The 24,564-nt window shown below is 51.0% G+C and overlaps 2 protein-coding genes across 6 annotated transcripts; one reads left to right on the top strand and one right to left on the bottom strand.

The window, feature by feature from the left end:
• Window positions 1-937: 937 nt before the first annotated feature.
• RAB6A (RAB6A, member RAS oncogene family) lies at window positions 938-15,311 on the top strand. Its single transcript, XM_032442321.1, has 6 exons — window positions 938-991; window positions 2,164-2,269; window positions 4,402-4,513; window positions 5,446-5,539; window positions 12,434-12,500; window positions 12,910-15,311. Exons 1-6 carry the CDS (start codon window positions 971-973, stop codon window positions 12,972-12,974), a joined length of 465 nt encoding a protein of 154 aa, XP_032298212.1. The 5' UTR covers window positions 938-970; the 3' UTR covers window positions 12,975-15,311.
• A 1,715-nt stretch (window positions 15,312-17,026) lies between these two features.
• On the bottom strand, window positions 17,027-24,372 carry PLEKHB1 (pleckstrin homology domain containing B1). Of its 5 annotated transcripts, none has more exons than XM_015852654.2 (9): window positions 24,262-24,372; window positions 23,550-23,658; window positions 22,428-22,582; window positions 22,193-22,254; window positions 21,741-21,893; window positions 20,158-20,260; window positions 19,430-19,469; window positions 18,712-18,817; window positions 17,027-18,625 (listed from the first exon to the last, which is right to left on the bottom strand). In XM_015852654.2, exons 4-9 carry the CDS (start codon window positions 22,227-22,229, stop codon window positions 18,489-18,491), a joined length of 576 nt encoding a protein of 191 aa, XP_015708140.1. In that variant the 5' UTR covers window positions 22,230-22,254; window positions 22,428-22,582; window positions 23,550-23,658; window positions 24,262-24,372; the 3' UTR covers window positions 17,027-18,488. The 5 variants fall into 5 exon arrangements, with proteins under 5 accessions (XP_015708140.1, XP_015708139.1, XP_015708138.1 ...); XM_015852653.2 differs by having other exon boundaries at window positions 22,193-22,257; window positions 22,428-22,585; window positions 24,262-24,371; XM_015852652.2 differs by having other exon boundaries at window positions 22,193-22,257; window positions 24,262-24,371.
• Window positions 24,373-24,564: the final 192 nt, after the last annotated feature.

The following is a 24,564-nucleotide window of genomic DNA, read 5'->3' as shown; positions in this document are numbered from 1 at the left end:
GCAAATGGAAATCCAGACCTGTTTTTTTCTTTCTTTTCTTAATTTGCAGCTGGTTTTCATATATTACTCTCAGGCAGGCTGCCTCTATTCTCTATTCTCACCACCTAAAATATCTGGCAGAATACAAGGCATTAATTATTAGTGAGGGCATAATGGAAGTCTCACGATGTGGATCATTACGACAGAACAGACTCTCCAATAGAAATACCTGCTTCAGCATGGGAGAAGAGCAGGGAAGAAGCAGCGCCTCTCTTTGCCCCATTATCTTTCACTTTCTCCTTTAAATCCATTTATTTGGGTCATCATGAAGGCTCTTTTGAGGGTGCTTGAGGTGCTCTGTGTGAGCCCTGGGCAGCCCTGTAGCCTCAGCAGATTGCCTTGGTTGTGTCCCTAATGCAACCACACTCATAGGGCTGGGATTCACTCCGTCAATGGAACCCTGAAAAATGGGGTGAAGGGCTTTAAGAAGCAGTTCATGATGGCACCCAGTAGTGCTTTCCTCTTTCCTTAAACACATGAGGATATTCTGCACAAAGCTCCTGCTGGTGTCCAGCAATTTGGATGCAGAAGTGAAGCTGTCCACCTTCGCCTTAAGGAAAGAGGCTCAAAGTAAAGATCCACGATTCTGCTGGTGGATGCTAACGTAGGTTGTGGCCTTCTGTGCACAGAGGTCCTTGCTGATACCCGTAGGTTATCAGTGAACATAAACTGAGATGAAGGTTAACAACTCTCTGAGCTTTAAGATACTGTGCTGGTTATGGGTTCTAGCCAGGGAATGTCTCATTGAATTGCTTGTAGTGCTTTGTCCTGGTAAAAGAAAACCCAATGTATTTTTCTTGCAGATCTGCAGTTGTGGCAGCGATGTTAACTCTGACAACCACTGCCATTGTGGTGTTCTATTTGAAATGGTCTTTATTCTTTCTTTCTTTTCTTGCAGGCAACAATTGGCATTGACTTCTTATCGAAAACCATGTATTTGGAGGATCGAACAGTGAGTAAGATTTTTGTTCTCTCTGTACAGTAGGAACGAGGATCAGCACCTGCTGCGATGGTTCACAGTTCTGAGATCACTTGGAAGCGCAGCAAGAGCCCTCATCTCCTGGCTGCTTCCAGCCTGACAAGTGCTGTGGGCAGAGCTCCCTTCCCTGCTTGTGGAAGTGGGAAATCACCATTTGGTTCCCGAGGGCCATTTTGTGAGTGACAGAAGGTTCTGTGTTGGCATCCTTGGTGGAGAAAACTCACAGGGATAGTTTGAGAGAGGGGTCCATAATGGGGGGAGACTGGGGGAGGGAGCCACAGTTAAGCCATTCTGATTCTGAGGGATAAAATACAGGTTGCCAAATGTTGCCAGTTCTGAGCTATAACCTATGAACCAGCTCAGCGTTACCTCCAGCAGGAACCCACACGTGGTGCTGGATGCTGAGCTTGGTGCAGCTCTGGTTGCTGAAATGAAATCACTGCTCTCTGGAATCAAGCTCTGTGGGTTAAAATTAGTTCAGATTCCTCGTTAAGAAATTCGGCCGCCGAGCTGTTTGCAGGAGCAGGTTGTTCAGTGCTGCATAAGCACGGTGTTGTATAAACCCACAGCAAATGTGATTGCAATTCAAAGCGTGATGAGATATTGTTTCCATAGCAAAACTGGCCCTTGCACATCTTTCCATACGTGTTGTTTTCGGTACATCCCTCCTTTCCTTTCAGAGCCTTGATGGTAAGAGACATTAAACCTCATCTATGTGCATGGTACTTCAAAGTGTAAGCACCGATGCAGTGATAGCCACCATTTTATCCTTCCTGAAGCCTTCACACCAGTAGCTTTTCCAGTGCTTTGACAGCAGCCGGTGGTTTTTCCCTTAGAAATAAGGCATTCTTCCACCAGCTGAGCACTCCTATTTCTCCCCTTCTGGAAGGAAAGCATTTTTGCAAGTAAAAGCCAGCAGGAAGGGCTGAGATAGGCACATACACACCAGCTTGGCTACCTCAGGTGCTTGGGAGAGATTGCCATAAAGGAGAGGACAGTTCGCTGCTGCTCCCGGTCCCCGATCACCTCCTGCATGAGTTTTCTCTTTTTCTTTAGCTTTTTCCACAAGTGACAATTCTTTCCTCTTTTATTTTATTTTTATTTTTAGTGGCAGTTTGGCTTTTTTAATTTTCTCCCACCCACAGATCAGGTTGCAGCTGTGGGATACTGCGGGTCAGGAACGTTTCCGTAGCCTCATTCCCAGTTACATCCGTGACTCTGCTGCTGCTGTAGTAGTTTACGATATCACAAGTAGGTATATTGCACTGGGTTTGACCTTTTTTCTTATTTTTCTTGCTTGTTTGACTGATTTTGTTAGGTACGGTTGCAATTATGGGACACAGCAGGTCAAGAACGGTTCAGGAGCTTGATTCCTAGCTACATTCGTGACTCCACTGTTGCAGTTGTTGTTTATGATATCACAAGTGAGTGGGGGGAATTCTGCATTTCTAATACTCTGCCCCTTTCATCCTTTAGCCTTTAGCTTTGCATGTCCTATCACAATCACGTGCTTGTTCTTCATTCTGGCATGGAAAAAATTGTTTTCTTTTACCCCGGTCCAGTTTGAAGCTGGCCACCTGATCACTGCTATTGCAATGTATCGACCGATCAACTCCCATCATTTTGTAACCCTTTCCTATCACGTTTCCTGAAGTCTCGAGTCCTGGCTGGTCTTGTTGCACTTTGCCCACCTCCATCTGCTTTTTGGTCTCAGCATCACCGATAACTCCTGGTCTCAAAACGCCTGAATCATGTTCATAGATAGCTGAACCCTCCAATTAGGCATTGCACCGATAGCTGTAGCCTGCTTCACTCCATTTGCCCTCCCACCACCACCAAGGTTTGGGCACGGGCTGGGGGGAACCGCCTTAACATCCCATTTTCATTTCAATCAGTCACTTTCACGTTGTGTAATAATATGCAACTTACCACTACGCCCTTCTCCTTTAACGATCGCTCTTTCATTTCCTACTAAGGTACGTACGTTTTTGTGAACTAAAATGTTAGTGCTTTTTTCACCTCTTCTCCTCCTGTCCCTCCCCCCGTTTCAGAGAGCCCGAACTCACAGCATTCCCTGTTTGCCAAGAGCAGAATTTTGCTTTGGAAGAAGGAAACCTTCAGCCATTCTCAGTCCTAGGGCTGAACCGACTGAGAGCCGTGGCCTGAATCGATACCAGTTCTAAAGAGCCGGTCCTTTGCTTTAATAAATACTAGGAGATTACAGCAGGAATAAGGAATTTACCTGTGAAATCTTTAATTGTTATAAATAGCGCTTTCATTTGAGCTCAAATTACAGGTTAGCTGCGAACCTTGAATTATTCTTTTACCGACCTAGCAAATTCAATATAACCGAACAGTAGAGAGACAAATTAAGACGCTGGCAAGTGATCAAGCCTTGTCTGTCTGGCACACGATATATTACTATGCAGTAGGAGCCATTAAAAAAAAATCAATGGCTGTCGAGAACTGCAGCAGAGCCCCATTTGCTCAGCACAGAAAATGACTGAGGCAACTCCTCGCCTCCATTGGGAAAGGCAGAGCTTTGGGGCAGCTTCTGTGCAACTCCTTTCTCCTTATGGGATGCAGCTTCTCATCCACATTAGGTCAGGGGGGCCTCCTAAGTTCCTTCTATTTTGGCTTTTAAGGGTGTCATGTTAAGAACAAACAGCTGTGGACGCATGAAATTTGTATTTCTTGTTCCACGCAGATGGTGAGGAAACTGCTGGGAACCCTTCAGCAATGAAGGAATTGCTGGTATTTACATAGCACTGGTCTTTCCAAGGGAAAATCCTAAGCCTAGCAAGTGCAAGGTGCTTAAGCTGTGCAAAACCACAGAGCTCAAAGTACTTCTGAGAAGCTGTGGGGCTTCTACTCCTGCAGTAGATGAGCAGTGTAGAATGATGGGCAGCGTCACCACGATCCCCATTCCTCACAATGAATTTTTATTCAACCAAACCAAATGGGGGCTGGTCTAAAAGAGCCATCAGTCATGGAGCCATGGGACCCAAATTCTATATCACAGAGTCACAGAATCACAGCGTGGTTAGGTTGGAAGGGACCTCAAGGATCACGAAGCTCCAACCCCCCAACATGCAGGGCCACCAACCTCCACATTTAATACCAACCCAGGCTGCCCAGCTGCCACCTCTGTATGTAGAGGCGAATTCCAAAGCAGGGAGTGAAGTACCAGCCCAGGTGAAATTAGTGCTGTAGCTTTCATGCATTTCAGTGTGGGGCACTTTGGGGTTTTGCTTGCTGGGTTTTCGTCACCCTGTTAGTCTGATTCCAGAAGTAAGAAGCTTGTATTTAAGACCTCCAGCTGTGTTAGCGGCGATGTGTGACCAACCTCTGCAGTGATAATCCTCTCCACTGTTCTCTGTTAGATGTCAACTCGTTCCAGCAAACAACAAAATGGATCGACGACGTCAGAACGGAACGGGGCAGCGATGTCATCATTATGCTGGTGGGAAATAAAACAGATCTAGCAGATAAGAGGTACGGAGGAACAGCTCAACTTTACATGCTTTTCTAGGGCTGATGCTCTTCTCTCCAAGACAGCTGTTTTAAAAGGAACATTTATATTTCCTTCTAAAGGCTGTAAGTGTAGGAGTGGTCTTGGACTTGGCAAGTCCAGGTTTCCAGCACAGATACTCAACCCAATTAGTTTGATACAGATGATGGGTGTAAATCATCCTCCCCTGTAGAACTCTGCAGGGTCTTTGCATAAGTTGGCAACCTTCTTTTTTATTAGAAGGCATGAAGCTCCAGCTTTTGCTGTGTGTGCTCTTATTCTGGGCTTCTGGTATTGCTAACACTGAGTGGAGAGTCCTAAAAGTGCAAAGCAAAAGCTCCATATGGAAGCGTTCTGTATCTGATGGAAGTCCTTGTTTTCTCAGAATAGCTTCACTCGTGCCCCTTCATTCAGATTTATAACATCCAATAAGGAATTGTTCTGTATCTCATGGGTGGAACACGAGTTGCTTCATGGTTTTGACCTGGAAGCTCTTGATCCAAAGTCCTCTCCAGTTTCAGACTGCTTAATGAGTGGGATACCTAGATGGGGGTAAACAGCAGAAGCCCTTTGGTGTGAGGTGGTTACATGCAGTCTGCGAGCTGATGGTTGTTACTGGGTATTAAAATCTTTCAGTTGCTACTTCTTGAAGCATAAAGGCCCAGCTTCCTGGACAGGGGCTTGATGGTGTCTCGTTGGCCCTCTTGGCTGCTTTGCTTTGGAGCCAGTTGTGCTGCTGTGGTTTTGGTGCTGTACAGCTGTGCTCAATCTGTGGCAGCTGTATAAAGGGAAAACCATGAAATGCTTTGAGACTGTAATGTAGGAGTCATCTCCTCGGGCTAAAGACAATAGTGTTAATTTTCAAGTTGTGCATCTGTTTGGTTTCTATTCTCTAATTCTGTATTATCTTCCCCAGGCAAGTGTCCATTGAGGAAGGAGAAAGAAAAGCCAAAGAGCTGAATGTAATGTTCATTGAAACTAGTGCAAAAGCAGGATACAATGTAAAACAGGTGAGTAATGCCTGCGCTGCATCCAGCCCTTAGGCTGCTTCTGGTGGTGCACCTTTGTGACAGTAAGTTCTGCTCTTAGGGATCAAGAAGTCTTTGTGTAGGGTGCCAGAAGGATGTTGGTAGTCCATATGCAACCACTAAGAACTGGGGTTGTGTGCTGAGGTTTGATGCTGTATGGTGAGACAGCATGAGCTGCTTTCTCTGCTTTATTGGAAGGTACTGGAAGTGCAAACAGATGTTCATGGATAGCTCAAGCTATTAGTTTTTGTTAGCTAATGAGTTGCCTTTCAATTGGGGAATGCAGGGAAATGTCTTTCAAGCTGATGCAACTGCTGTAAAATTAGATCTGATGCAGTGAGCTGAGCTGCAGCTCTTTATATTCTGACCTGCTAGGTGATGTTTTATTACTCGTGTTAATGGAGATAAACTGTGTGGCAAACAATGAGCTGCTGAAAGCAGTAAATGCTACAGAACTGACCTGAAGTGTGCAGGAAAGGAAATTTATCTGGGCTTGTTATATAAGCAAAACTGCTTTGTAGGAGCTCCTGGATCGAGAGCCAGAGCTGCACATCCATACTGACTCAGGACAGGATTATAAGTAATTATAAGTAACTTTGCATGCACCATATAGACAGGACTGTTGGGTCTGTTGTTGAAGCACCCCTTGTACTTGGATATTAGTAGCAAAATTCCTCCCTATACAATGGAATGATTAGACTTGTTATCTTGGTGCTGCGTTTCTATGCATTAACAAACAGAAAAGCAGAAGAACGTTCAGTTCCTGTGTCCACCAATTATCATTCTGCAACCAGAGGCTGCCTTGTAATTAAGGCTTGGATTTGGTGCTGGAATCCTGAATGCTGTACACAGATTAGGGGGTGTGCACTGGAGAGCAGCTGCTTCTCTGAGAGGAATGATGATGATGGAGCTGTGCTCTCTCTTCTCTTGGCTGATGCATATCCAGATGTCTGTGTCCAAACCTGGAGGGCAGCTCGGGGCTGTGTGGGCCGGGTAGTGCAGGGTGAGCTGCAGATCTGAGGTATAAGGAGGAAAATCACAGCGTCACAGAACCACCAAGGTTAGAAAAGACTTCCAAGATGACCTGATCCAACCATCCACCTGGCACCAATATTTCCCACTAACCCGTGTCCCCCAGCACGACATCTAAGCATTTCTTGAATGCCTCCAGGGTCAGTGACTCCACACCTCCCTGGGCAGCTCATTCCAATTTCCTATCACTCTTTTGGAGTAGTTTCTCATAACGTCCAACCTGAACCTCCCCTGGCACAACTGGAGGCTGTTCCCTCTCATCCTCTCTCTAGTTACACAAGAGCAGAGGCTGATCTCCAGTTCATCACAACCTTCAGGTAGTTGTAGAGAGCAGTAAGATCTCCCCTCAGCCTCTTCTTCTCCACACTAAACAATCCCAGCTCACTCAGCTGCTCCCCATTAGATTTGTGTTGTAGACCCCTCACAATATAATACCAGCTCAGGCTGCCCAGGGCCCCATCCAAGCTGGCTAATGAGACTGTCAGAGCAGAAAGCTGTTGCTGAAGCAGTTGCCTCGCTTGCACATTCCCCTGGGAAAGCTCTTCCTTGTATAATGGAGGTCTAGACAAATTATGCCTCTAATTTTAATTGCCACGTTACATGCTGTAAGAATACGGTAAGAAGAAAGGGATGATAATTCAGCTCGGAGCTAAAGAGTCGTGGTGGGTAACCTGCAAGCTCATTCTTTCTGCACTGAATTGAAGATTCGGTGTTCGGAGACACAATTCTTGTTCTTCAGTCACACCAAGAAATAATATCATCCATCCAGGCTGGATGTGGCTCTGGGCAGCCTGGGCTGCTGGTTGGTGACCCTGCCCATAGCAGGGGGTTGGAGCTGGATGAGCACTGTGGGCCTTTGCAACCCAGGCCGTTCTGTGAATACCCCAAAATCTTGGGGCTGTTACATGTCACTGCATCCTCGTCCCATTCATTATTTTCTTTGTGGCTTCTCTGTTAAACAGCACAACATTGTCTTGTGAACAAATCATATCCCAATGAAACTGGAGAGCTTATGGATGCAACTGCAGAATGGGTGCCCTTCCCACACCCTCTATAAAGGCTGTCGTTAATGAGCTGAGTGCAAGCGTGACCTTCCCATAACATTACAATGCCTTGCCATAATGTATTCTGTTTCTGAACGATGGTTACTGCCCAAATTAATTTTCATACAGGGTTTTTAATTTAAATCGAATTAGATGGAGTCTACATTCAGCTATAACAAAGCACGTTCGTGTGACAGTGAGCATCACCTCGTGCCAGATATCAACTATTCATGTAAGGGTGAAGCTGGTGGTGAGTGATTGGAGTACACACTGAGCTACGGGTTAGGACTGAGCATTGATCATGCAGCTTTCACACTCCCTGTGGCTGAGACATGTACATTAGGGAACAGGAACTGCTTTTTCCTTCCACTCTCTCTGTAAGTATTGACACATCTTGTGTTGTCAGTGCTTTGCGTGGCAGCCCATAAACCCCAGCAAAATGCTGTTGTTTCCCAGTGCCCTCTCTTTATGGTTACAGGTAGTGCAGGAGGATGCTGGAAGATATATAATACCAGACCAAAGAATAGTGGCTAAGATAGTTCTTTTTTCACCTCCTTTGCTGCAGCTCTTCTTTGCTACCCCCCAGTGGGAGAACAGGGAACTTCTGACCACCAACCAGGGCCACCAACCTCCACATTGATACCAGCCCAGGCTGCCCAGGGCCCCATCCAAGCTGGCCTTGAACACCTCCAGGGATGGACGGGGCATCCACAGCCCTGTTCCAGCTTTCCTGTGCTGCCAGGCCTCTTAACATACAGCCAGTTGACCACAGGCCTCTATATGTATTGCTCCTTCTGGCTTTGGGGAGGGGGTGCTGAAGGCAAAAGGAGCAGATGATGTACAGGGTGAAAAACAATGATAGCGTTGTCCTAGCATTAAATTGATGCATTGCAGGGAAAAAAAATAGGCTTTTGGATCTGAGGTTCAGCTGAGAGTGATTGCCAGGAGAGCTGTAAGGCTGAGGAGAGAAACTTGCTTCAGTTAACACAGAGACTCCCTCCCCAATTCATTTTATGTGTCAGCCCTGAATGAGCTTTAAAAGACTTTCAGATTCATGCTCTCTCTCAGCAGTTTGTAGTTCAGAGAATCTTGTTTGCCTGCGGACTTCGTGCCCAGAATATGTCAGGGTTCATTGTGCTGCCTTGTGCAGACAGAGGGGAGGGGGAGCCCCTAAGATGTCCTTCCAGCAAACCCAGCACACTCTGCTGTCTGAGAGCTGTGGGCTGAGTGTGGCACTTGGCAGTCAGGCTTTCTCATGGCTGTTGCTAAAGGAGCCCCATGAGGAGCCTTCCATTCCCAGAGCTGTCTGCAGGAGCAGCTTGGCTCTCTGTCCTTTGACTCATGTCTGTCTGACGGGCAGGAAGCCCTCTTGGAGTCCAACTGCTTTCCTTGGGGGAATAAGAATGAGGGAAACAGCAATACTTGCTTTGCATTGAGGGGCAGGTTTCTTGCCTGGCTTTCCCCACATGGGCAGTGATCCTCCTGGCCCTTCCATGTCATTGCAGAGTGTTACGGTGCCAACTACTCCGTTGTGACTCTGATCTCGTAGGGCTTCCCTGCCTGGCACTGTTTGTATCATAGAATAGCCTGGGTTGAAAAGAACCACAGTACTCATCCAGTTCCAACCCCCTGCTATGTGCAGGGTCACCAACCAGCAGCCCAGGCTGCCCAGAGCCACATCCCTGCTTGGGAAATGAGTTGAAACTAATAAGGGATAAGGGTTTGTCCAGCTTTGTCAGCATAGTTGGATGCTGAAAGCCAAACTTGGTGTGATTTCATTTTTCAGATGGTTGCATTTCACTCCAGCCTTGGGAAAAAAGGCCAGAGTGCTCACCCAGACATGGTGTGTGTGCACAAATACACATCCATGTGATAGTGTGTGAATACATGTGCATATATACATATATACATATATGTGTGTCCCTGTGATGTCTCATAGTGAGTTAAGTGCTGGCTGGGCTCCTGGAGGCACTGGGAAGCAATGAGGTCTCCAAATAGAAGTCAGCTTTCTAAAGTTCTGCTAATTGGATTTGTTCACATATGCTGCGGCTGATAAGCAGAAGGTTAATAAGAAAGTTGATTTTCCTAGTTGCCAGATTTCTCTTTTTAGTCAAATAATTTAAGGGGGAGATACAGCTAAAGGCATCCGATTTATTCCTGGTCTTAATATAGAGCAAGGATGACTGTATTTTAAACACTGAGCCCTTCTGTCAGCAGCTTGGTTTAAAAGCAGTAATTCCAGTTGGTTCCCATCATCTGACTTATTTTTAAGACACCCCCCCCACATCCTACACCCTATTTATTGCGTCCCTGATTGGCAGTATTTGCTGATAAGTGTTGTAAAAGGGGGAAATGAAATAGCAAGGAATGAAAGCTTTTCGTTTCCTGCAGTGCTGTTTCCAGCTCAGATCTCCAAGCACGCAGTTACAGCCAAGGAGTCTGTGAGATGGCACGAGTCCTTCCATTAGGGCAGAGATGTTGTGTGAGCATCCTCAGTTGGGCACAGCCTGCTCCAAACATTCTTATCTATCCTTAAAACCACAGGAGGAAGTTTTACACCCAGAGGGTGGTGACGCACTGGAACAGGTTGCCCAAGGAGGCTGTGGATGCCCCATCCCTGCAGGCATTCAAGGCCAGGCTGGATGTGGCTCTGGGCAGCCTGTGCTGCTGGTTGGTGACCCTGCACACAGCAGGGGGTTGGAGCTGGATGATCTTTAAGGTCCTTTTCAACACAGGTCATTCTGTGATTGTATGAATTATTTCCCCCCTAAACCCTCTGCACCAAAACTGGGTCAAAATTCTTCTGCAGCACAGGAGCAACTGAGCGCTGAGTTTGGCCTGATTTTAACTGGGAGGGTTGATTTTCTCCATCATAGCCGCAGTGGTGCTGCCTTTTGGATTTAAGATGAGAATAAGGTTGGTCGTATACAGAGCCAAGGACTTGGTGCTCCTTGTGCTCTGCCAGAGGGGTGCAGGGAGCTGGGGGGGGACATGGGCAGGCCAATAACCCCAGGGCAGTTAGAGTTAGAAGACAGTAGGGTTAGGGGTCAGTGAGGTTAGGGGTCAGTGTGGTGCTGTGCTCAGCAGTAAAAGCCAGAGGGTAGGAGGAAGGCAGTGTGGGATGGGCCAGCTTGGATGGGGCCCTGGGCAGCCTGGGCTGGTATCAATGTGGAGGTTGGTGGCCCTGTTTGTGATGGGGGGTTGGAGCTTCATGATCCTTGAGGTCCCTTCCAGCCTGGGCCATTCTGTGATACCATGGATAGATGAAAAGGCTTTTGTCACCACGCATTAGATTTCTACATTTCTATTTCTCTCTTCTAGTTAGTCTTAAAAACATCTCGGATATCAACATTGGGTATATTGGGTTCAAAGTGAAGGTTACCATGGTAAAGTAGGTAGAGGGTCCCCTTTAAACAGGGGTTTGAAGAAGAGGAATACACAGCTTTTTGTACTGGTGCTCCTTCTATCACACAGCTGGGTCTTTATCCATCCTTCCTATTTCATCCAGTGATTCTTCAGTGCTTGTTGTCTAAGAAATCCACGGACCAGAGATAAGTCATGTTCTCATTCGCAATTGGAACTGGCGTACCCGGGGCAGTGGGGAGCTCAGGGATTGCTCTGACATAGAATTGGGGCTTGGGGGTGCTCTGTGGGGCCGGGGTTGGGCCCCCTGTGGGTCCTCTGCTTTGCTGGAAGGGCAGCAGGTTTAACAGCTTCCCTGCAGTGCTATGAAGAATGCCTGAGAGCACCAGTTTACCACCTACTTGGCAGCATACCAGTGTGCTTCTCCAAATGGGGCTGTGGGTGCTGGTTGTGTGTTCTGCAGTGCAGCCTGGTGGCTGTCCAGGAAGCCTTTCCTTGTTGTTAATGAGGTTGGGATTACTGAATATTAAAACGTTTTGAGAACTGAAGCAGTTTGAGGGGATCATTCATGGAATCATTCAGGTTGGAAATGACCTTTAAAATCATCACATCCAATCCCAGCCAACCCTACTGTGCCCACTGACCTCCCCCCCCCCCCCCCCATTGCCATATGCCCACAGTTCTGGAGCACCTCCAGTGATGGGGACCCCCTGGGCAGCCTGTGCCACTGCAATACTGCTTTATGGAGAAGAAAAGCTCCCTAATATCCACTCTAAACCTCACCCTATGATTCTAGTCTAGTCTAGTCTAGGTCTGGAGGCTGGTAGCCCTGCCTGGGACTGGGGGGAGGGGGGTTGGGACTTGACGATACTCGATGTCCCTTCCAACCCAAATCATTCCATGATTCATGTGTGTATAAGAGACAGCACCTGGCTCAGTTCTCTGTGGGAGTGGGTCACTGGTTGTTAGTGGTGTAGGTTGTGTTGTTGGAGGGCTGAAATAATATCAATTCTGTGCTACCAATTTGGCTCTGTCCCTTTTGTAAAAGGTAGAACTGTGCTGAGCACGTCAGCACGGAGTCACAGCTGTTCTCTGTAGGTAAGAACCAATTAGGCAGCCATTTGCTAACCCTAATGAGCAGCGGGTGAGCTGTTCCATCAGGCCTGAGCCTTACTCCATGTGAAAGGATGGAGCAGAGGAGGTGACAGAAGCTTTGCTGCCTGAAACCATTAACATTTCATCTTCAGTAACAGCAACAAGTGGGGTCTGCGGGTTCTTAGGAATAAAGGTGATATTTGGTGTCAGGCTTTTTGGTGAGAGCCGTGTAAATAGTGCAGAATGTATTGAATCATTGTTTGAGCTGCATGGAACTGGGCCGTGCTCTTTGAAGTACAATTGTTTTGATCTGTTCCCTGGGTTTTGTGTTTTTATTTTGCAGCTTTTCCGACGCGTGGCAGCTGCCTTGCCTGGAATGGAAAGCACACAAGACAAAAGTAGAGAAGACAGTATCCTTTATGCTGCAGAGCAGTGGTGGCAGAGCGCTGCCAGTTACTGTGGGCGAGGAGAATGCAGGTCCTGAATAATAAAGGGAGGAGAAGGAGGAGGAGGGGGTGGTGTCTGTCCTGCAGCACTTGGTCAGCTTATGGGCATCCCATAAAGAGGCCACTTAGCCCTGCAGGGAAGGACCTGGGGGTCCTGGTGGATGAGAAACTGAGCATGAGCCAGCAGTGTGCTCCTGCAGCTCAGAAAGCAAATGGGATCCTGGGCTCCATCAGCAGAGGGGTGGCCAGCAGGGACAGGGAGGGGATTGTCCCTCTTAATCTCTGTAAGGAGCAACTTGAACCCCCAAAGAGAAGAGCTGGAAGTAGCAGCTGCCCGACCTGTTGTCTTTTGGCCTTAACTTCTCCCTCCCAGTGATTGACATCAAACTGGAAAAGCCTCAAGAGCAGCCTGTCAGTGAAGGAGGCTGCTCCTGCTAATACGGCGTGGCTTCCGACTTCCTCCAGAACATCACTGCTTTCCCTCCCTTTACTCTTCATTGACTGCAGTGTGAATATTGGCTTGAACCTTCCCCTTTCAGTAATAACGTATTGCAGTTCATCATCGCTGGCTGTCTCGTGGAGATGATCTATTAGCTTCACAAGCACACACACACACACACACACACACAATGTTGGTGTCTTCATTATTTATAAGAAAAAGTCGAGAAAAAAAAAAAAAAAAAAAAGCCAAAATATTCCGGCGTATTCTAGTCAATAACTTAACAAAAATAACAACAAAAAAGAGAAAAGCAAAGGAGAAAAAAAAAAAAATAGGTACAATTTCTTAATATTCGTTCCTTTTTTTAATATGTTACGATACTGCACTTTGAAATGATGGAACCCCGAGGAAAGCTTGGAATTGGACATAGGTGAGATGTCTGTGCAGGTGAGCCCTCGCCAGCCCTGCGCTGTATTCCCATGTGGGATGAGCAGAGGATAGAGCTGCAATGCTGACCTTACCCAGCAACCACACAGCTGGGCTGGCACGGATGGTTATCAAAGCCCCACCATAGCAGGGTTTGGAGCACGGGGTCTTCTTTGGGGGGGAGGGGGGTGGAATGGAAGCAGAAGGAGCTGGTTGGGGAGGGAAGGAGGTGTGTGCGTTAGCAGAACGCTGGCAGGGAGCGAGGAGGTTTGTTTGGAGCGTGAGGTGGGTTTGAAGAGCGTTTTGTTGTTTTGATATAGAAGATGTGAAGCGAGGGTGGCAATGTGGCATTGAGGCTGTTTGGAGGAGACCAGCCTGGCGTTTCCCTGGTTGAGAAAGGGGAGATTTGAAAGGAGAACTGCCTGAGCTGACGGGGACGCGTGAGTTGGGCAGGAGGAAGGAGCAAGGCTGGCTTTCCCAAGGCCACGAGGGCGGGCGGTGGGCACGGCTGTGCTGCAGGGAGGTGCCATGGGGGTCCCATGGGCATCAGGGTGGGAAGCTGCAGCCGGAGGGGCAGAGAGTTGGGTGGGATGGAAGCCAACCTGCGGCAATGCAGACGGATGCCTTTAATTTTTTTTTAGCTGTTTTTTATTCTTTATGTTGGGTCTTCCGAGTTGGGTTGGTTCAGCTTTTATTTCATAGAGCTGCAGAGGTTGGTTCGATCGGAGTCGCTTCGTTTTCTATTGAACTAGGCTTCTAATTAACCGTTCCTCTTTGATATTTATTTCTCTGCTTAGTTAGTTTGGTTTTTTTGGTTGTTTTTTAACTATTTTGGATAATTTTGGTGGTCTTTTTGCTAAGGAGTCTGTGTAGAGCTTTGCTGATGTGGCGAGTCGTATCTACCCGAGAAAACACGGACGGAACACACTAGAAGTGCACCCTTTTTACTCCTTACTAGTCATTGTGAAGTTGCTGTGTCAGTTAATAAACACAATTGTAAATACATTGTTTGCTGGGCGAATAAGGCTGAGATGCAGGAAGGGGTTCTTGAGTCTGCGTTAACGTTGCTGCTCACCAACAGCTGCACATCCGGGCTCCTCTTGGTTCTATTCTGCCCTGTAAGAACCCAATGGGGGGGGGATAAGGGAACCCTCCTGTCCATGCACTGGGGGTGTGTATAACCTCGTGCCCCTGCCCTGGGTCTTTAGCAACTCCGCACAACAAGAACTTGAAAGGCAGAATGAGATGCGAAGTGCTTTTATAACGCAATATCAAAGGCGAGGGGTTGGTTTTAATTCGGTTCCGTTTTCGTTTCGTTTGGGTTCTTGACGTGGCATGTCTCGAAATAAACATCACTGCTATGTGACAAAGGATCATTCTTTCTTTCCAAGAAGCTCTCGAGGGGAAGGAAACCTGGCTGCTTTTCCTGTGTCGTGCTGGTCTGAGCTGTGCAGAAACGATCCATCTCTCCTCCTCGGTTCTTTTCCGTTGGCTTTCCTTCTTCCTTTTGGTTCTCACTCAGTCCATGTTGGCCATCGTTTCCCCGTTCCCCACTGGCACACTTTGGGTTTCCCTTTGCTTTCCCTCCATCGGCATGGCCAGTAGAACCAGGGAACAGCCTTCTTTTGTGCTGACTTTGACGACAGTGAAGGTTTCTGCTCTGTTTCTGTTCTCCTCCCCGCGCTGGTTGTTGTACAGTACATGACGCAGCTGTCCATTACTCACTTTTTTTGTCTTGATAACAAGTAGTTGAAGAAATTGTATAAGGGGGGGAAAAAAAAACAACAAAAACAAACAAGGTTCCTTTTCTTCATGTTGGAATGTCACTGGTACCTCAGCTCTGTTTGATAATATGAAACAACAAAAGAATCCGTAGCGCTTGAACTAAATAAATACCTGTCTCATTGGAAGGCTCCTCTCTCTTCTCTGTCCATCGTTAACCTGGGCTTTCCTTTTGGCTTTGAGGGGTCGGAGGTTTTGGGTTGTGGGGCAGAGTGATGCTTAGTGCTGTTCTGCCCAATGCAGCTTTGCCTTTCTGCTCCTTTCTTGCTTGTCCTGCCTTCTGTCCCACCTTAGGGGTGCACTCCTTGGACCTGTGGTTGGACCTGAACCTCCCCTGCTGGTGGACCCCACTGCAGCCCCATCACACCGGAGATAGCAGCAGGAATGGGCAGGTGAGTACGGGTGGCAGAAGTGCCCCCTGCTTGTCTGGTGGTCCTGTGTGGTTGGAAACCTCCCCTCTTGTGGCCTCAGTTGGACATCAGTATAAAACCCTTCACTGTGAGCATGGGCACTATGATGCTGCCCAGAGCTGTGGGTCCTGAGGCTGCAGATGGGTCCCTGCCCATGGAGGGATGGGGTTGGGGGGGTCCGAGGGCCCTTCCCACCCAGTGTTCTGGTTCCTGGAGGGGAGGGAGGCAGTCACAGGTTGCTGTCTGTTCTATAGGAACCCCGAGTGGAGTCCTTGTAAGGTCTTTATCAAAGAACTTGAGTGTGGTCTTATGGGGGTGCCCTGGGATGGTTGTTAGGGCAGCGAGGCGGTGCTGGCACAGATCTGTGCTGTTACAGAGCTGTAGAGCATCCATCCCATCAGCAATCAGGGTGGTGGCCTCATTGCAAACCTCACTGCAGCCATGCATGGCCCTACATAGGAAACTACTTGGGATCCCTTTGTACCATAAGGTGTTTGGGACTGAGCAGCTGCAGGGTGAGGCAGACATTTGGGACACTGCAGGGGGTGATTTTGCTGCTCCCCCTTAAGGCTGCAGTGCTGAGGTTGGGTTTTCCCTATAGGGATGCCCTCCCTCCCCATGTAGGGATGCTCAGAGCTGCCCTTTCCAAGCTCAGCCTTCCAGGCTCACACAGAATATAAATGAAAGCAATTCCATGTCGACCACCTGCAGTGCACATCTGGAAGGAGGACGGCTGCCCTGATTGTGTTAAGGTTTGATTAATGGTATCACTAATTAAAGTGCTGCAATCACCCATTCCCCTGCACACCATCTGCTCGGTGCATTGGCACTGCTGGGCGGTCAGGAGATGCAGTGAGGCTGGATGTACCCACCTCTCGCTGCATTCATCCCCATTGTGGGGCTTTCTGGGGCTCAGCAGGATCAGGGCACGCCTCCATTCTGCTGCTTTTGTCCAGATTTAATTGCAGTGTGTTTAATTAGGATTGGAACTCGATGATCCTGAACGTCCCTTCTACCCCAAAGCCGGGTGTCATTGCTGTGGGATGCTGCAGCATCCCCCGGTGTCCCTGTGTTGTGGTCCCACAAATCCAGGCTCACCCCCAGGGTCTGTGTCCCAGGTGCTGCTGCAGAGTTGAAGCCCTCCATCAGTACTAATTGGCAGCAGTGACTAATTGGCTCCCAGCTGTGCGCCCTGGGATCTAGGGACCTTGTGGGGGCAGGTATTGGATGCTTGTCCCCATTGAATGCTCCTTGTTTGGTGAGAACACAGCGCTGTGGGGTCCATGTGGGCTTCTGAAGTGGGGATGCTGTGCAGAAGGGTCTGTGGGGGCTCTTTCCCAGCTCCCCCCCCAGCACCATGCAGATCCCAAACCCTCTGTCACCCTCCGGTGCTGCTCACAGCCCTCCTCACCCTCCCCACCCCACAGCCTAGGTCTCATTGGGGCCACCTTTATTAGCTTTTTTATTTCAATTTTCTCCAAAAAACAGTGGTTGCAGGATGGGGTTTGCAGCAGTGGCGATGTCAGGAAGGCCGGGGGAAGGATGAGGGGGACATCTGGGGACACCCCGAGCCCCGAGGAGACGAAGCTTTGCCCACAGAATGGGCCGGTTGCTGGTGCTGCTGTTGGTTTCCTACTTGTGGTTTTCAGTCCTTTTTTGGAATTCTTGAGCTGCTTATTTCATATCAGAGTTCTTGCAGTGATGCTCCTGGTGCTGCCCAGTGTGTGGATGTGGCCCCATGGTGCACTGCCCTGGGTCAGGGCCATCCTAAGTGACCGTCCCCATGCATCAACCCCAAACTAAAGCCCCACAGCAGTGGCCAGGAAGGGGCTCGGTGCCTGAGGAGCTCTTCCCATTCCCCCAAACCTCAGTGCTGTGTGTCCCTCCTGGAGCTGCTGCTGCCAGGTGCTGCCTGGGGAAGCCCCATTGCGACCGAGGCTCTTCTCATCCCAATTCTTGGGTTCCCATCCCAATTCCAGGGTTCCTATTTGAATTCCTGGTTTCCAGTCCTATTTCTTAAGTTCCCATCTCACTTCCTGGGGTTCCCATCTCAATTTCTGTGTTCCCATCCTGGTTCCTGGATTCCTGTTTCACTTCTTGGCGTTGCTATCTCACTTTTGGTGTTCTCATCCCATTTTCTGGAGTTCCCAATTCCTGGGTTCCCACCTCACTTCCTGGGATTCCCATCTCAATTTCTGCACTCTTAGTTCAATTCCTGGTGTTCCCATCCCAGTTCTTGTCTTCCCATCCCAATTGCTGGGTTGTTGATTCAAGTTCCCAAGGGTTTATCCCCAGTTTCTGAGTCTGCTCAGCCCCAGGGACTGGAGTGAGCCTGAAAGCCAGACCAAGGCATGGAGCTGCTCATGTATCTGGGGGTCTCTGGGTATGGGATAATGGTTCTCATCCCCCCCTTGCACTCAAACCCTCTATTCTCTTGCCACTCACACCTGCCCTGTGCCCATTTCCTACCCTGGGCATTTGCAGATTGGTTTCTCCCTTCCTCAGGGCTGCAGTTTTGGGGAAGGTGCTGGAGCCTCCCCCTAAGAGACCCTTCAAAGAAGCAGTTTTGTAAGGAGAACCTGTCTGCCTCCCCACAGTGGCCGCTGGGAGCAGCACCCCTCCAAACTCATCCCCCAAAAAGCTTCAGGTATTTCTGCAGCTGGAGATTTGGGGTGGCGGATGGTGTTGGGCTGCGGAGCCGCATCCTCCCATCCCCAAACAGCTTCCCTGGGGCAGCGAAGGGTCTTGGCTTGGGTTTTGGGGTTCGTGTGGGTTATCTGATGCAAAAGCTGTGGGTGGGTGGGATGGGTTTGTTCCCTTTGTCCCAGAAGGTTGATTTTTGCTGGGTGCCAAGCCAGGGGTGTGTTACCTCGGGCTGGGGAGCCAAAGGGTCCGCTAAAACCAGCATGGCATCCACATGAAGGAGCCCAGGGCTGCACCAGTGGCAGCCCCCGCCAGCAGCCCCAAGGCCATCTGGTCCCCGGAGACGCGGTAGGGATCCTCGCGCACGATGACGTGGGTCACCCCGGGGGCTGCAAGGCAAAAAGGGGGCGGTGGGTGGCCTGGGGGTCCCCCAGTCGGCATCAAATGGCACAGAGGGGAGGGGAGAATGACCCACCTCCATATTGGTGGCCGTAGTGGCCAGAGCTGATGTAGGCAGTCTGGTGGGAGTCGATGGGCACCGTCTGGTAGTAGTCGTCGTCGTAGGGGTCATAGACATGCACCTGGGGGTGGTGGGAGCAGCGTCAGGGTGGTCTCTGCCCTTTCTCCACTTAACTCCATTCCCATTACCTTAATTTTGTCCCTGCTGCCCTTAATTATGTCCTTATCACTTTAACTCTGCCCCATCCCCTTATCTCTGCCCCTGCTCCCTTTGACTGTCCCCATTGCTCTGAAGTTTGTCCCTGCTCCCTTAACTCTGTCCCCCATCACTTCAACCCTCTCCCCATTGTCCTCAACTCTGTTTTCATCACCTTAACTCAGCCATTATCACCATAGCTTCATCCCCTTACCTTAACTGTGTCCCCATTGCCCTGAACTCTGCCCATATCCCATTAACTGTGTCCCCATCACCTTAATTTGTAGAATCAAATCCCCAACCCCAATCCCAACCCATCCCCACCATGCTCACTGACCATAATTCAGGCCCTATCCCCTTAACTGTGGCCGCATCACTAACTCTCACCCTGCTACACTGAACTCTTTTCCCATCATCACAGCTCTACCCATATAACTCTGCCCCTATCCCTTAGTTACATCCCTACTGTCGTCCCCATCTCTTTCCATTGGCGCCCCTGATGCCCGTATTTCAGGGGATAAGGGTGGGGAAGCCTCACCGGGGTGGATTTCGCCTCCAGCACCGCCATCTTCCAAGCACTGTGAAGGAAGCAGAGGGTGTGGGTTGGGGGCTCGCCTGGGCAGTAGCCCCCACCCTCCAGCTGTGCCAGCGTTAATCCTTAATTCCCCGTTAGCACAGGGGTGGGGATGGGACTGGGATGCAATGACATGGGGATGGGGTGCATGGCAGGAATGGCTTGGGGTGAATGGGGTGAGAACGTGACCCCAAACTGGCAGATAATGGGTGAGTTTCCCCCCCATCCCAAGTGTCTCAACATAGAATCATAGAACGGCTTGGACTGGAAGGGACCTCACAGACCATCCAGTTCCGACATCTCCCAACATGTTGTCTAAGAGCAGCTTAAGGTTTCTTGCTATTAAAGAGAAGCGATGCTAAAAGCGGCGCTGCATCATCCTGGGCATGGCCTTAATCCAATTAGCGCTCCATGTTTGCATTATTTATCAACGAATGCAGATGGAAACGCTGCCACAGTTCTTTGTGGTTGGCTAAGAGGTGATTTCTCATCCAGAATGCTTAAAAATAGCTCTGCTTGGCTCAGAGGTATTCAGTGAGAAAAGCAAATCTGCACCCACTGCCCTGCAAATGACCTCGGGGCTCGCAGCAAGCAGGAGCTGGGGGCAGCAGGACGTTATTTCCTCCCCATTGAGGTGCTTTTGGGGCCAGGAAGGTGGGGGCTGCAGCTGCTGGGGGGATTTGGGCACTTACATGGCGTCGTCCTCGCTCTCAGCACACAGCATCGTCTTGGAGCCGTCCCGCAGCACGATGGTCAGCAGGCACTCACGGCTCTTCCCCTCGGGGGGCTGCACGTCTGCAAGGGAACAGCCAGAGCCAACCTTAGTAAGGCGACCCAAGGGGACCCCCAAAGTTGGGACCCATTGAGGGGACCTACAGTGCCAACCAATGGGGTTCCCAAAGCCAACCCAGTGGAGCCCCCAAAACAACCCAAGGGGACCCCCAAAGCCACCTGAGGGAACTCATAGTGCCAACCAAAGGGACCCCAAAGCCACTCAATGGGATCCCTAATGCTGTCCTTCAGGACCCCCAAAGCCACATGAGGGAACTCATAGTGCCAACCAAATGGGACTCCCAAAGCCAACCCAGTGGAGCCCCCAAAACAACCCAGGGGGATCCCCAAAGCCTTCAGTTGGGACCCCCAAAGGGGGGACCCACAGTGCCAACCAAGGGGGTCCCCAAAGCCGCCCATGGGTTGGGATTTTCACCCCAAAAGCCGTGCTCAGAGTTGGCTGTGGTTTCCTCTTTGCACTCACGTGCCAACACCAGCAGGAACTCCCACCTCAGCAGCAGAAAATGACCCCAAGTTTCCCAACTTGGGGTTGGGCTGAGTTGGCTTTGGATGTGCCAAATCTGATGGACACATGAGAGGGTCCCAAACACATCACACGGCGTTTGCCATCGCGCTCCGACTTTGGCAGGAGCTCCATGGAGGCTCTGGCATCGCCGTGTGAAGAAAAGCACTTTGTGTTGTGCCGTGGGCTGAGCTGAGCTCTACTGTGTTTGTGCGAGACGGAGCGCTGAGTCAGAGCCGTGGGAGCGCCGGAATGAGCGGAGGGGGGGAAAGGAGAGGGGAGAGGATGCGCGTCGTGTAGGGATGCGGCCATGCGGGATGGGAGGGTGGAACAGCCTGTGGGGTTGGGTGGGCAAAGAGCATGGATTGAAGCCACACAGAGCCCCACAACCTGGGGACGCTGAACATGGGGACATTGGGATTCCAAGCTTGGAGATGCAGTGCACTGAGATGGAGCTCAGGGACGTGGCCTGGGGACAGGGAGCTTGGGGACGCAGGGCTTGGGAATGCCCAACTTGGGTACATAAGGATTGGAGAGATGGAAGTTGGGAACAGGGGGCATGGGGACACAGAGCTTGGGGACATGGGAGTTGGGAATGCAGTGATGGGGTATGGAAGTATTGGAGATACAGAACGTGGTGAAACAGCTTGTGTATAACAAGGATTGGGGGGACTGGGAGGGACTGAGCTTGGGGATGCAGAGCTTGGGAATAGGGGGCTTGGGGACACAGGGCTTGGGGATGTGGAGTCTGGGGACTCTACTGGGAGACTCATCTTGGGAGGATGAAGAGCCCAGGGACACAAGGAGTGAGGGCACAACAACTGGGGACATGGAGCTTGGGGGATATGGAGCTTGGGGGTGCAGGGAATGGGGGCACAAGGCTTGAGGATGCCGAGCTTGGGAACATGGGGCTTGGGGACACAAGGGTTGGGGCTGCAGGGATTGGGGACACAAGGGTTGGGGCTGCAGGGCTTTGCTCACCGCGGCACTCGCGGCCGGTCCGCACGTCGCGGCAGCTGTACTTGATGTGGATGCGGCCGTCCATGTCGCGCTGCGTCTCGTCGTGGTAGTACACCAAGCTGCCATCCAGGTAGAGCACAAACCAGTTCCTCTTCCAACGGCGCAGGATGGAGCCTGGGGGACGGTGGGGTGTGAGTGAGCCTGAACCCACAGCGGGGTCCCACTGCCCCCCAGTACAACACATGAGGTGCCTGGCTTGGGGATGAATCACAGCAGCGTGGCTTTAATGAAACCCTTGGATCCATCTCTGTAAAAGCCAGTTGGGCATCTCCCAGTCCTTATAGGGTGGGAGCAGGAGGGTCCTCATAGCGCATCCGTGACCCCAAACCGCATCCTGGGTGTGGGCACTCAGCGTGGAGCTCAGGAACAGAACCCCATTGAGACTGGGATCGGGGACTGGGATTGGCACTCACTCTGCCTCCAAAGCCATCCGCTCTTCACCAGTGCCATGGCCACGGGAGGGCTTCCGGACCTTCTGCTGCAGGGAGGGATGAAACAGAACAGAAAGAAGGGGGTTAGAAGAGCAGCCCCCACTGCCTCCCCGCGGGGCTGCGGGAGGGATATGGGAAATGCCCGGGTGAATCGGGGCTGAGCAGACGTAGGGTTTCATAACCGGGGAAGCACTGAGGTGGGGAGGGGCTGTGCCACCTTTCTTGGTGCCTTTAATCTCGTTGGGATTTAGGGATTATCGTCCCGTGGAGGTAAATGGAGAAATCCGGGACGCGGATGAAAACAGGCGCTCCCTCCCCACGGCCCCCCGGTAACTTTCCACGCCGAACAGCAGCCACTCTTGTTTTGTTTTCCTGCTTAGATGGAAATTAATCCTTAATGAGGCCATGAAGTCATCGCTCCCCGGGTCCCCGAGCAGCGACAGCAGCACCGTGCCAGGCAGGAACGGCCCCATTGCACCCCAACACCACAGCACTGCCCGAATCAGGGGTGTCCCCCTGGGCTCTGCGGCCCCCCGTCCCCCCCTACACCCTATCCACTTTGTGGGGCACTGCTTTCTCCATTCCCATAGTGCCCACCTCCCCATCTACAGCCCCCTACCACCCCGTTCAGCACCCACATCTCCGGTGCTGCCCTCCCCCTGCACCCCATCTCCTGCTGCTCTCATACCTGGTAATCCCTGTAACCCAATCCCCTGTGCCCCCACCCCCTGTACCTCCATCCCTTTGTACCTCCATCCCTTTGTACCCCATCCTTTTTACCCCATCCCTTGTACCCCATCCCCTTGTACCCTAAACACCATATCTCCATCTCTGGCATCCCCTGTGCCCCCATACCCAAATCCCCAGCACCCCCTTTTCCCTTTACCCCATCCCCCTGCCCCCCATCCCTTTATACCTCCATTCCCTCTCCTTGTTCCCCCACCCATCTGTACCTCCATCCCATTACCCCCATCCATTTGTACCCCCTTCCCCCTGTACCTCCATCCCTTTATACCTCCCATCCCTCTTTGCCCCCTCCCTGTTACCCCCATCCCCTTATACCCCCATCCTTAACACCCCATCCCTTTTACCCCCATATCCCCTTCTACCCCATATCCCCTTATCCCTTATACCTTCATCCACTCTACCCCCCCATCCCTCCCCCTTTACCCCACCCCTCCGTAACTCCTTACCCCGGTCCCCCTACCCCACTCCCTTTGCACACCCATCCCTTTGTACCGCCGTCCCCCTGTTCCCCCTCCTCCTTCATCCCACCCCCTCTCACCCCATCCCCATTTCTATCCCCATTCCCCCCCATGGACCCCCCCGGACCCCTCACCGTGCACAGCAGCGCAGTAAATCCCCGTTGCTCTCCTCTCCCGTTCGCGTTCCCTCCTCCCGTCCCCGCTACACGCACGGTTCGCTGGGAGCTGTAGTCCGACATGGTCCTATAGGAGCATCATGGGGGGGGGAAAGGGGGGGGAGTGGCCATTGGGGGCAATGTGAGACCCCAAAGCACTTAATGGGGTCGGTGGTCGTGCGGGGGGGGGGGTTCACAGCATCACCTCCATCACACAGAGGGGGGGTCAGGGTTGGGCTTAGAGCCTGAATGTGAGAGCCCCCCAAAGGTGGGGATGCACGGAGGGTCCCCCCATCCCAGAGCCCCTATTTCCCCCTTCAATGCACACAATGGGGGGGGAGTGATGTTCTCCTATAGGGACACCCCCAGCCCCCCCATCCCAGAGCCCCTATTTCCCCTTCAATGCACACAATGGGGTGGGGCTGATGATCTTCTATAGGGACACCCCAGTCTAACACCAGATTTGGGGGGTTCATAAGGTTTTTTTTGGGGGGTCAGCAATGCCTGGCTGTGCAGAGCAGCCTTTGGGATCATCATATCAGCCCCTTCTGTGATGGGGAAGGGGATAAAGAAGATGCTTTAGAGCTGCATAGAGATGGACAAGCCGTGAGCAAACCCAGATGTAAGGAGCATCAATGCAGATGTTCATGGTGTGTATGGAGCCCCCTGCAGCCCATAAAGGCACACATACCTACAGACCCAGATTCCCGGGGCTGGTTGGCATCGCAAGGCTTAAACCCAGCTGGGTTATTGATAGGCAGGGCCGGGCTGTGACTCAGATGCCCCCTCCATCCCCTCCATCCCCCCCAGCCCCACCTTCTCCCGGTCCCCCATGTGGGTCGATGCTCCCATTGGCCGCACGGTGGGGCACAGATCCCGGCCTTCATGTTCCCCCTCCTCCCCCCTCCCGTCCCGTACCGCCCCCATGGGCTCCATCCTCCATCCCCATCCTCCATCCCCATCCTCCATCCCCATCCCCATCCCCATCCCCATC

The sequence above is a fragment of the Coturnix japonica genome, chromosome 1 (genome assembly GCF_001577835.2).
Source record: "Coturnix japonica isolate 7356 chromosome 1, Coturnix japonica 2.1, whole genome shotgun sequence".
Classification (NCBI taxonomy): domain Eukaryota; kingdom Metazoa; phylum Chordata; class Aves; order Galliformes; family Phasianidae; genus Coturnix; species Coturnix japonica.
Note: the sequence above shows the minus strand (reverse complement) of the source record. Positions and strands in the feature narration are given on the sequence as shown.

Excerpts from the sequence above, each read along its gene's own strand:
- RAB6A (XM_032442321.1), top strand. The coding sequence starts at position 971 with ATGTATTTGGAGGATCGAACA. Across the intron at positions 992-2,163 it reads TGTATTTGGAGGATCGAACA|ATCAGGTTGCAGCTGTGGGA; the intron begins GTGAGTAAGATT and ends TCCCACCCACAG. Across the intron at positions 12,501-12,909 it reads AGACAAAAGTAGAGAAGACA|TGATTGACATCAAACTGGAA; the intron begins GTATCCTTTATG and ends TCTCCCTCCCAG.
- PLEKHB1 (XM_015852654.2), bottom strand. The coding sequence starts at position 22,229 with ATGGCACTGGTGAAGAGCGGATGGCTTTGGAGGCAGA. Across the intron at positions 21,894-22,192 it reads CGGATGGCTTTGGAGGCAGA|GCTCCATCCTGCGCCGTTGG; the intron begins GTGAGTGCCAAT and ends ACCGTCCCCCAG. Across the intron at positions 20,261-21,740 it reads GACCGGCCGCGAGTGCCGCG|ACGTGCAGCCCCCCGAGGGG; the intron begins GTGAGCAAAGCC and ends GTTCCCTTGCAG.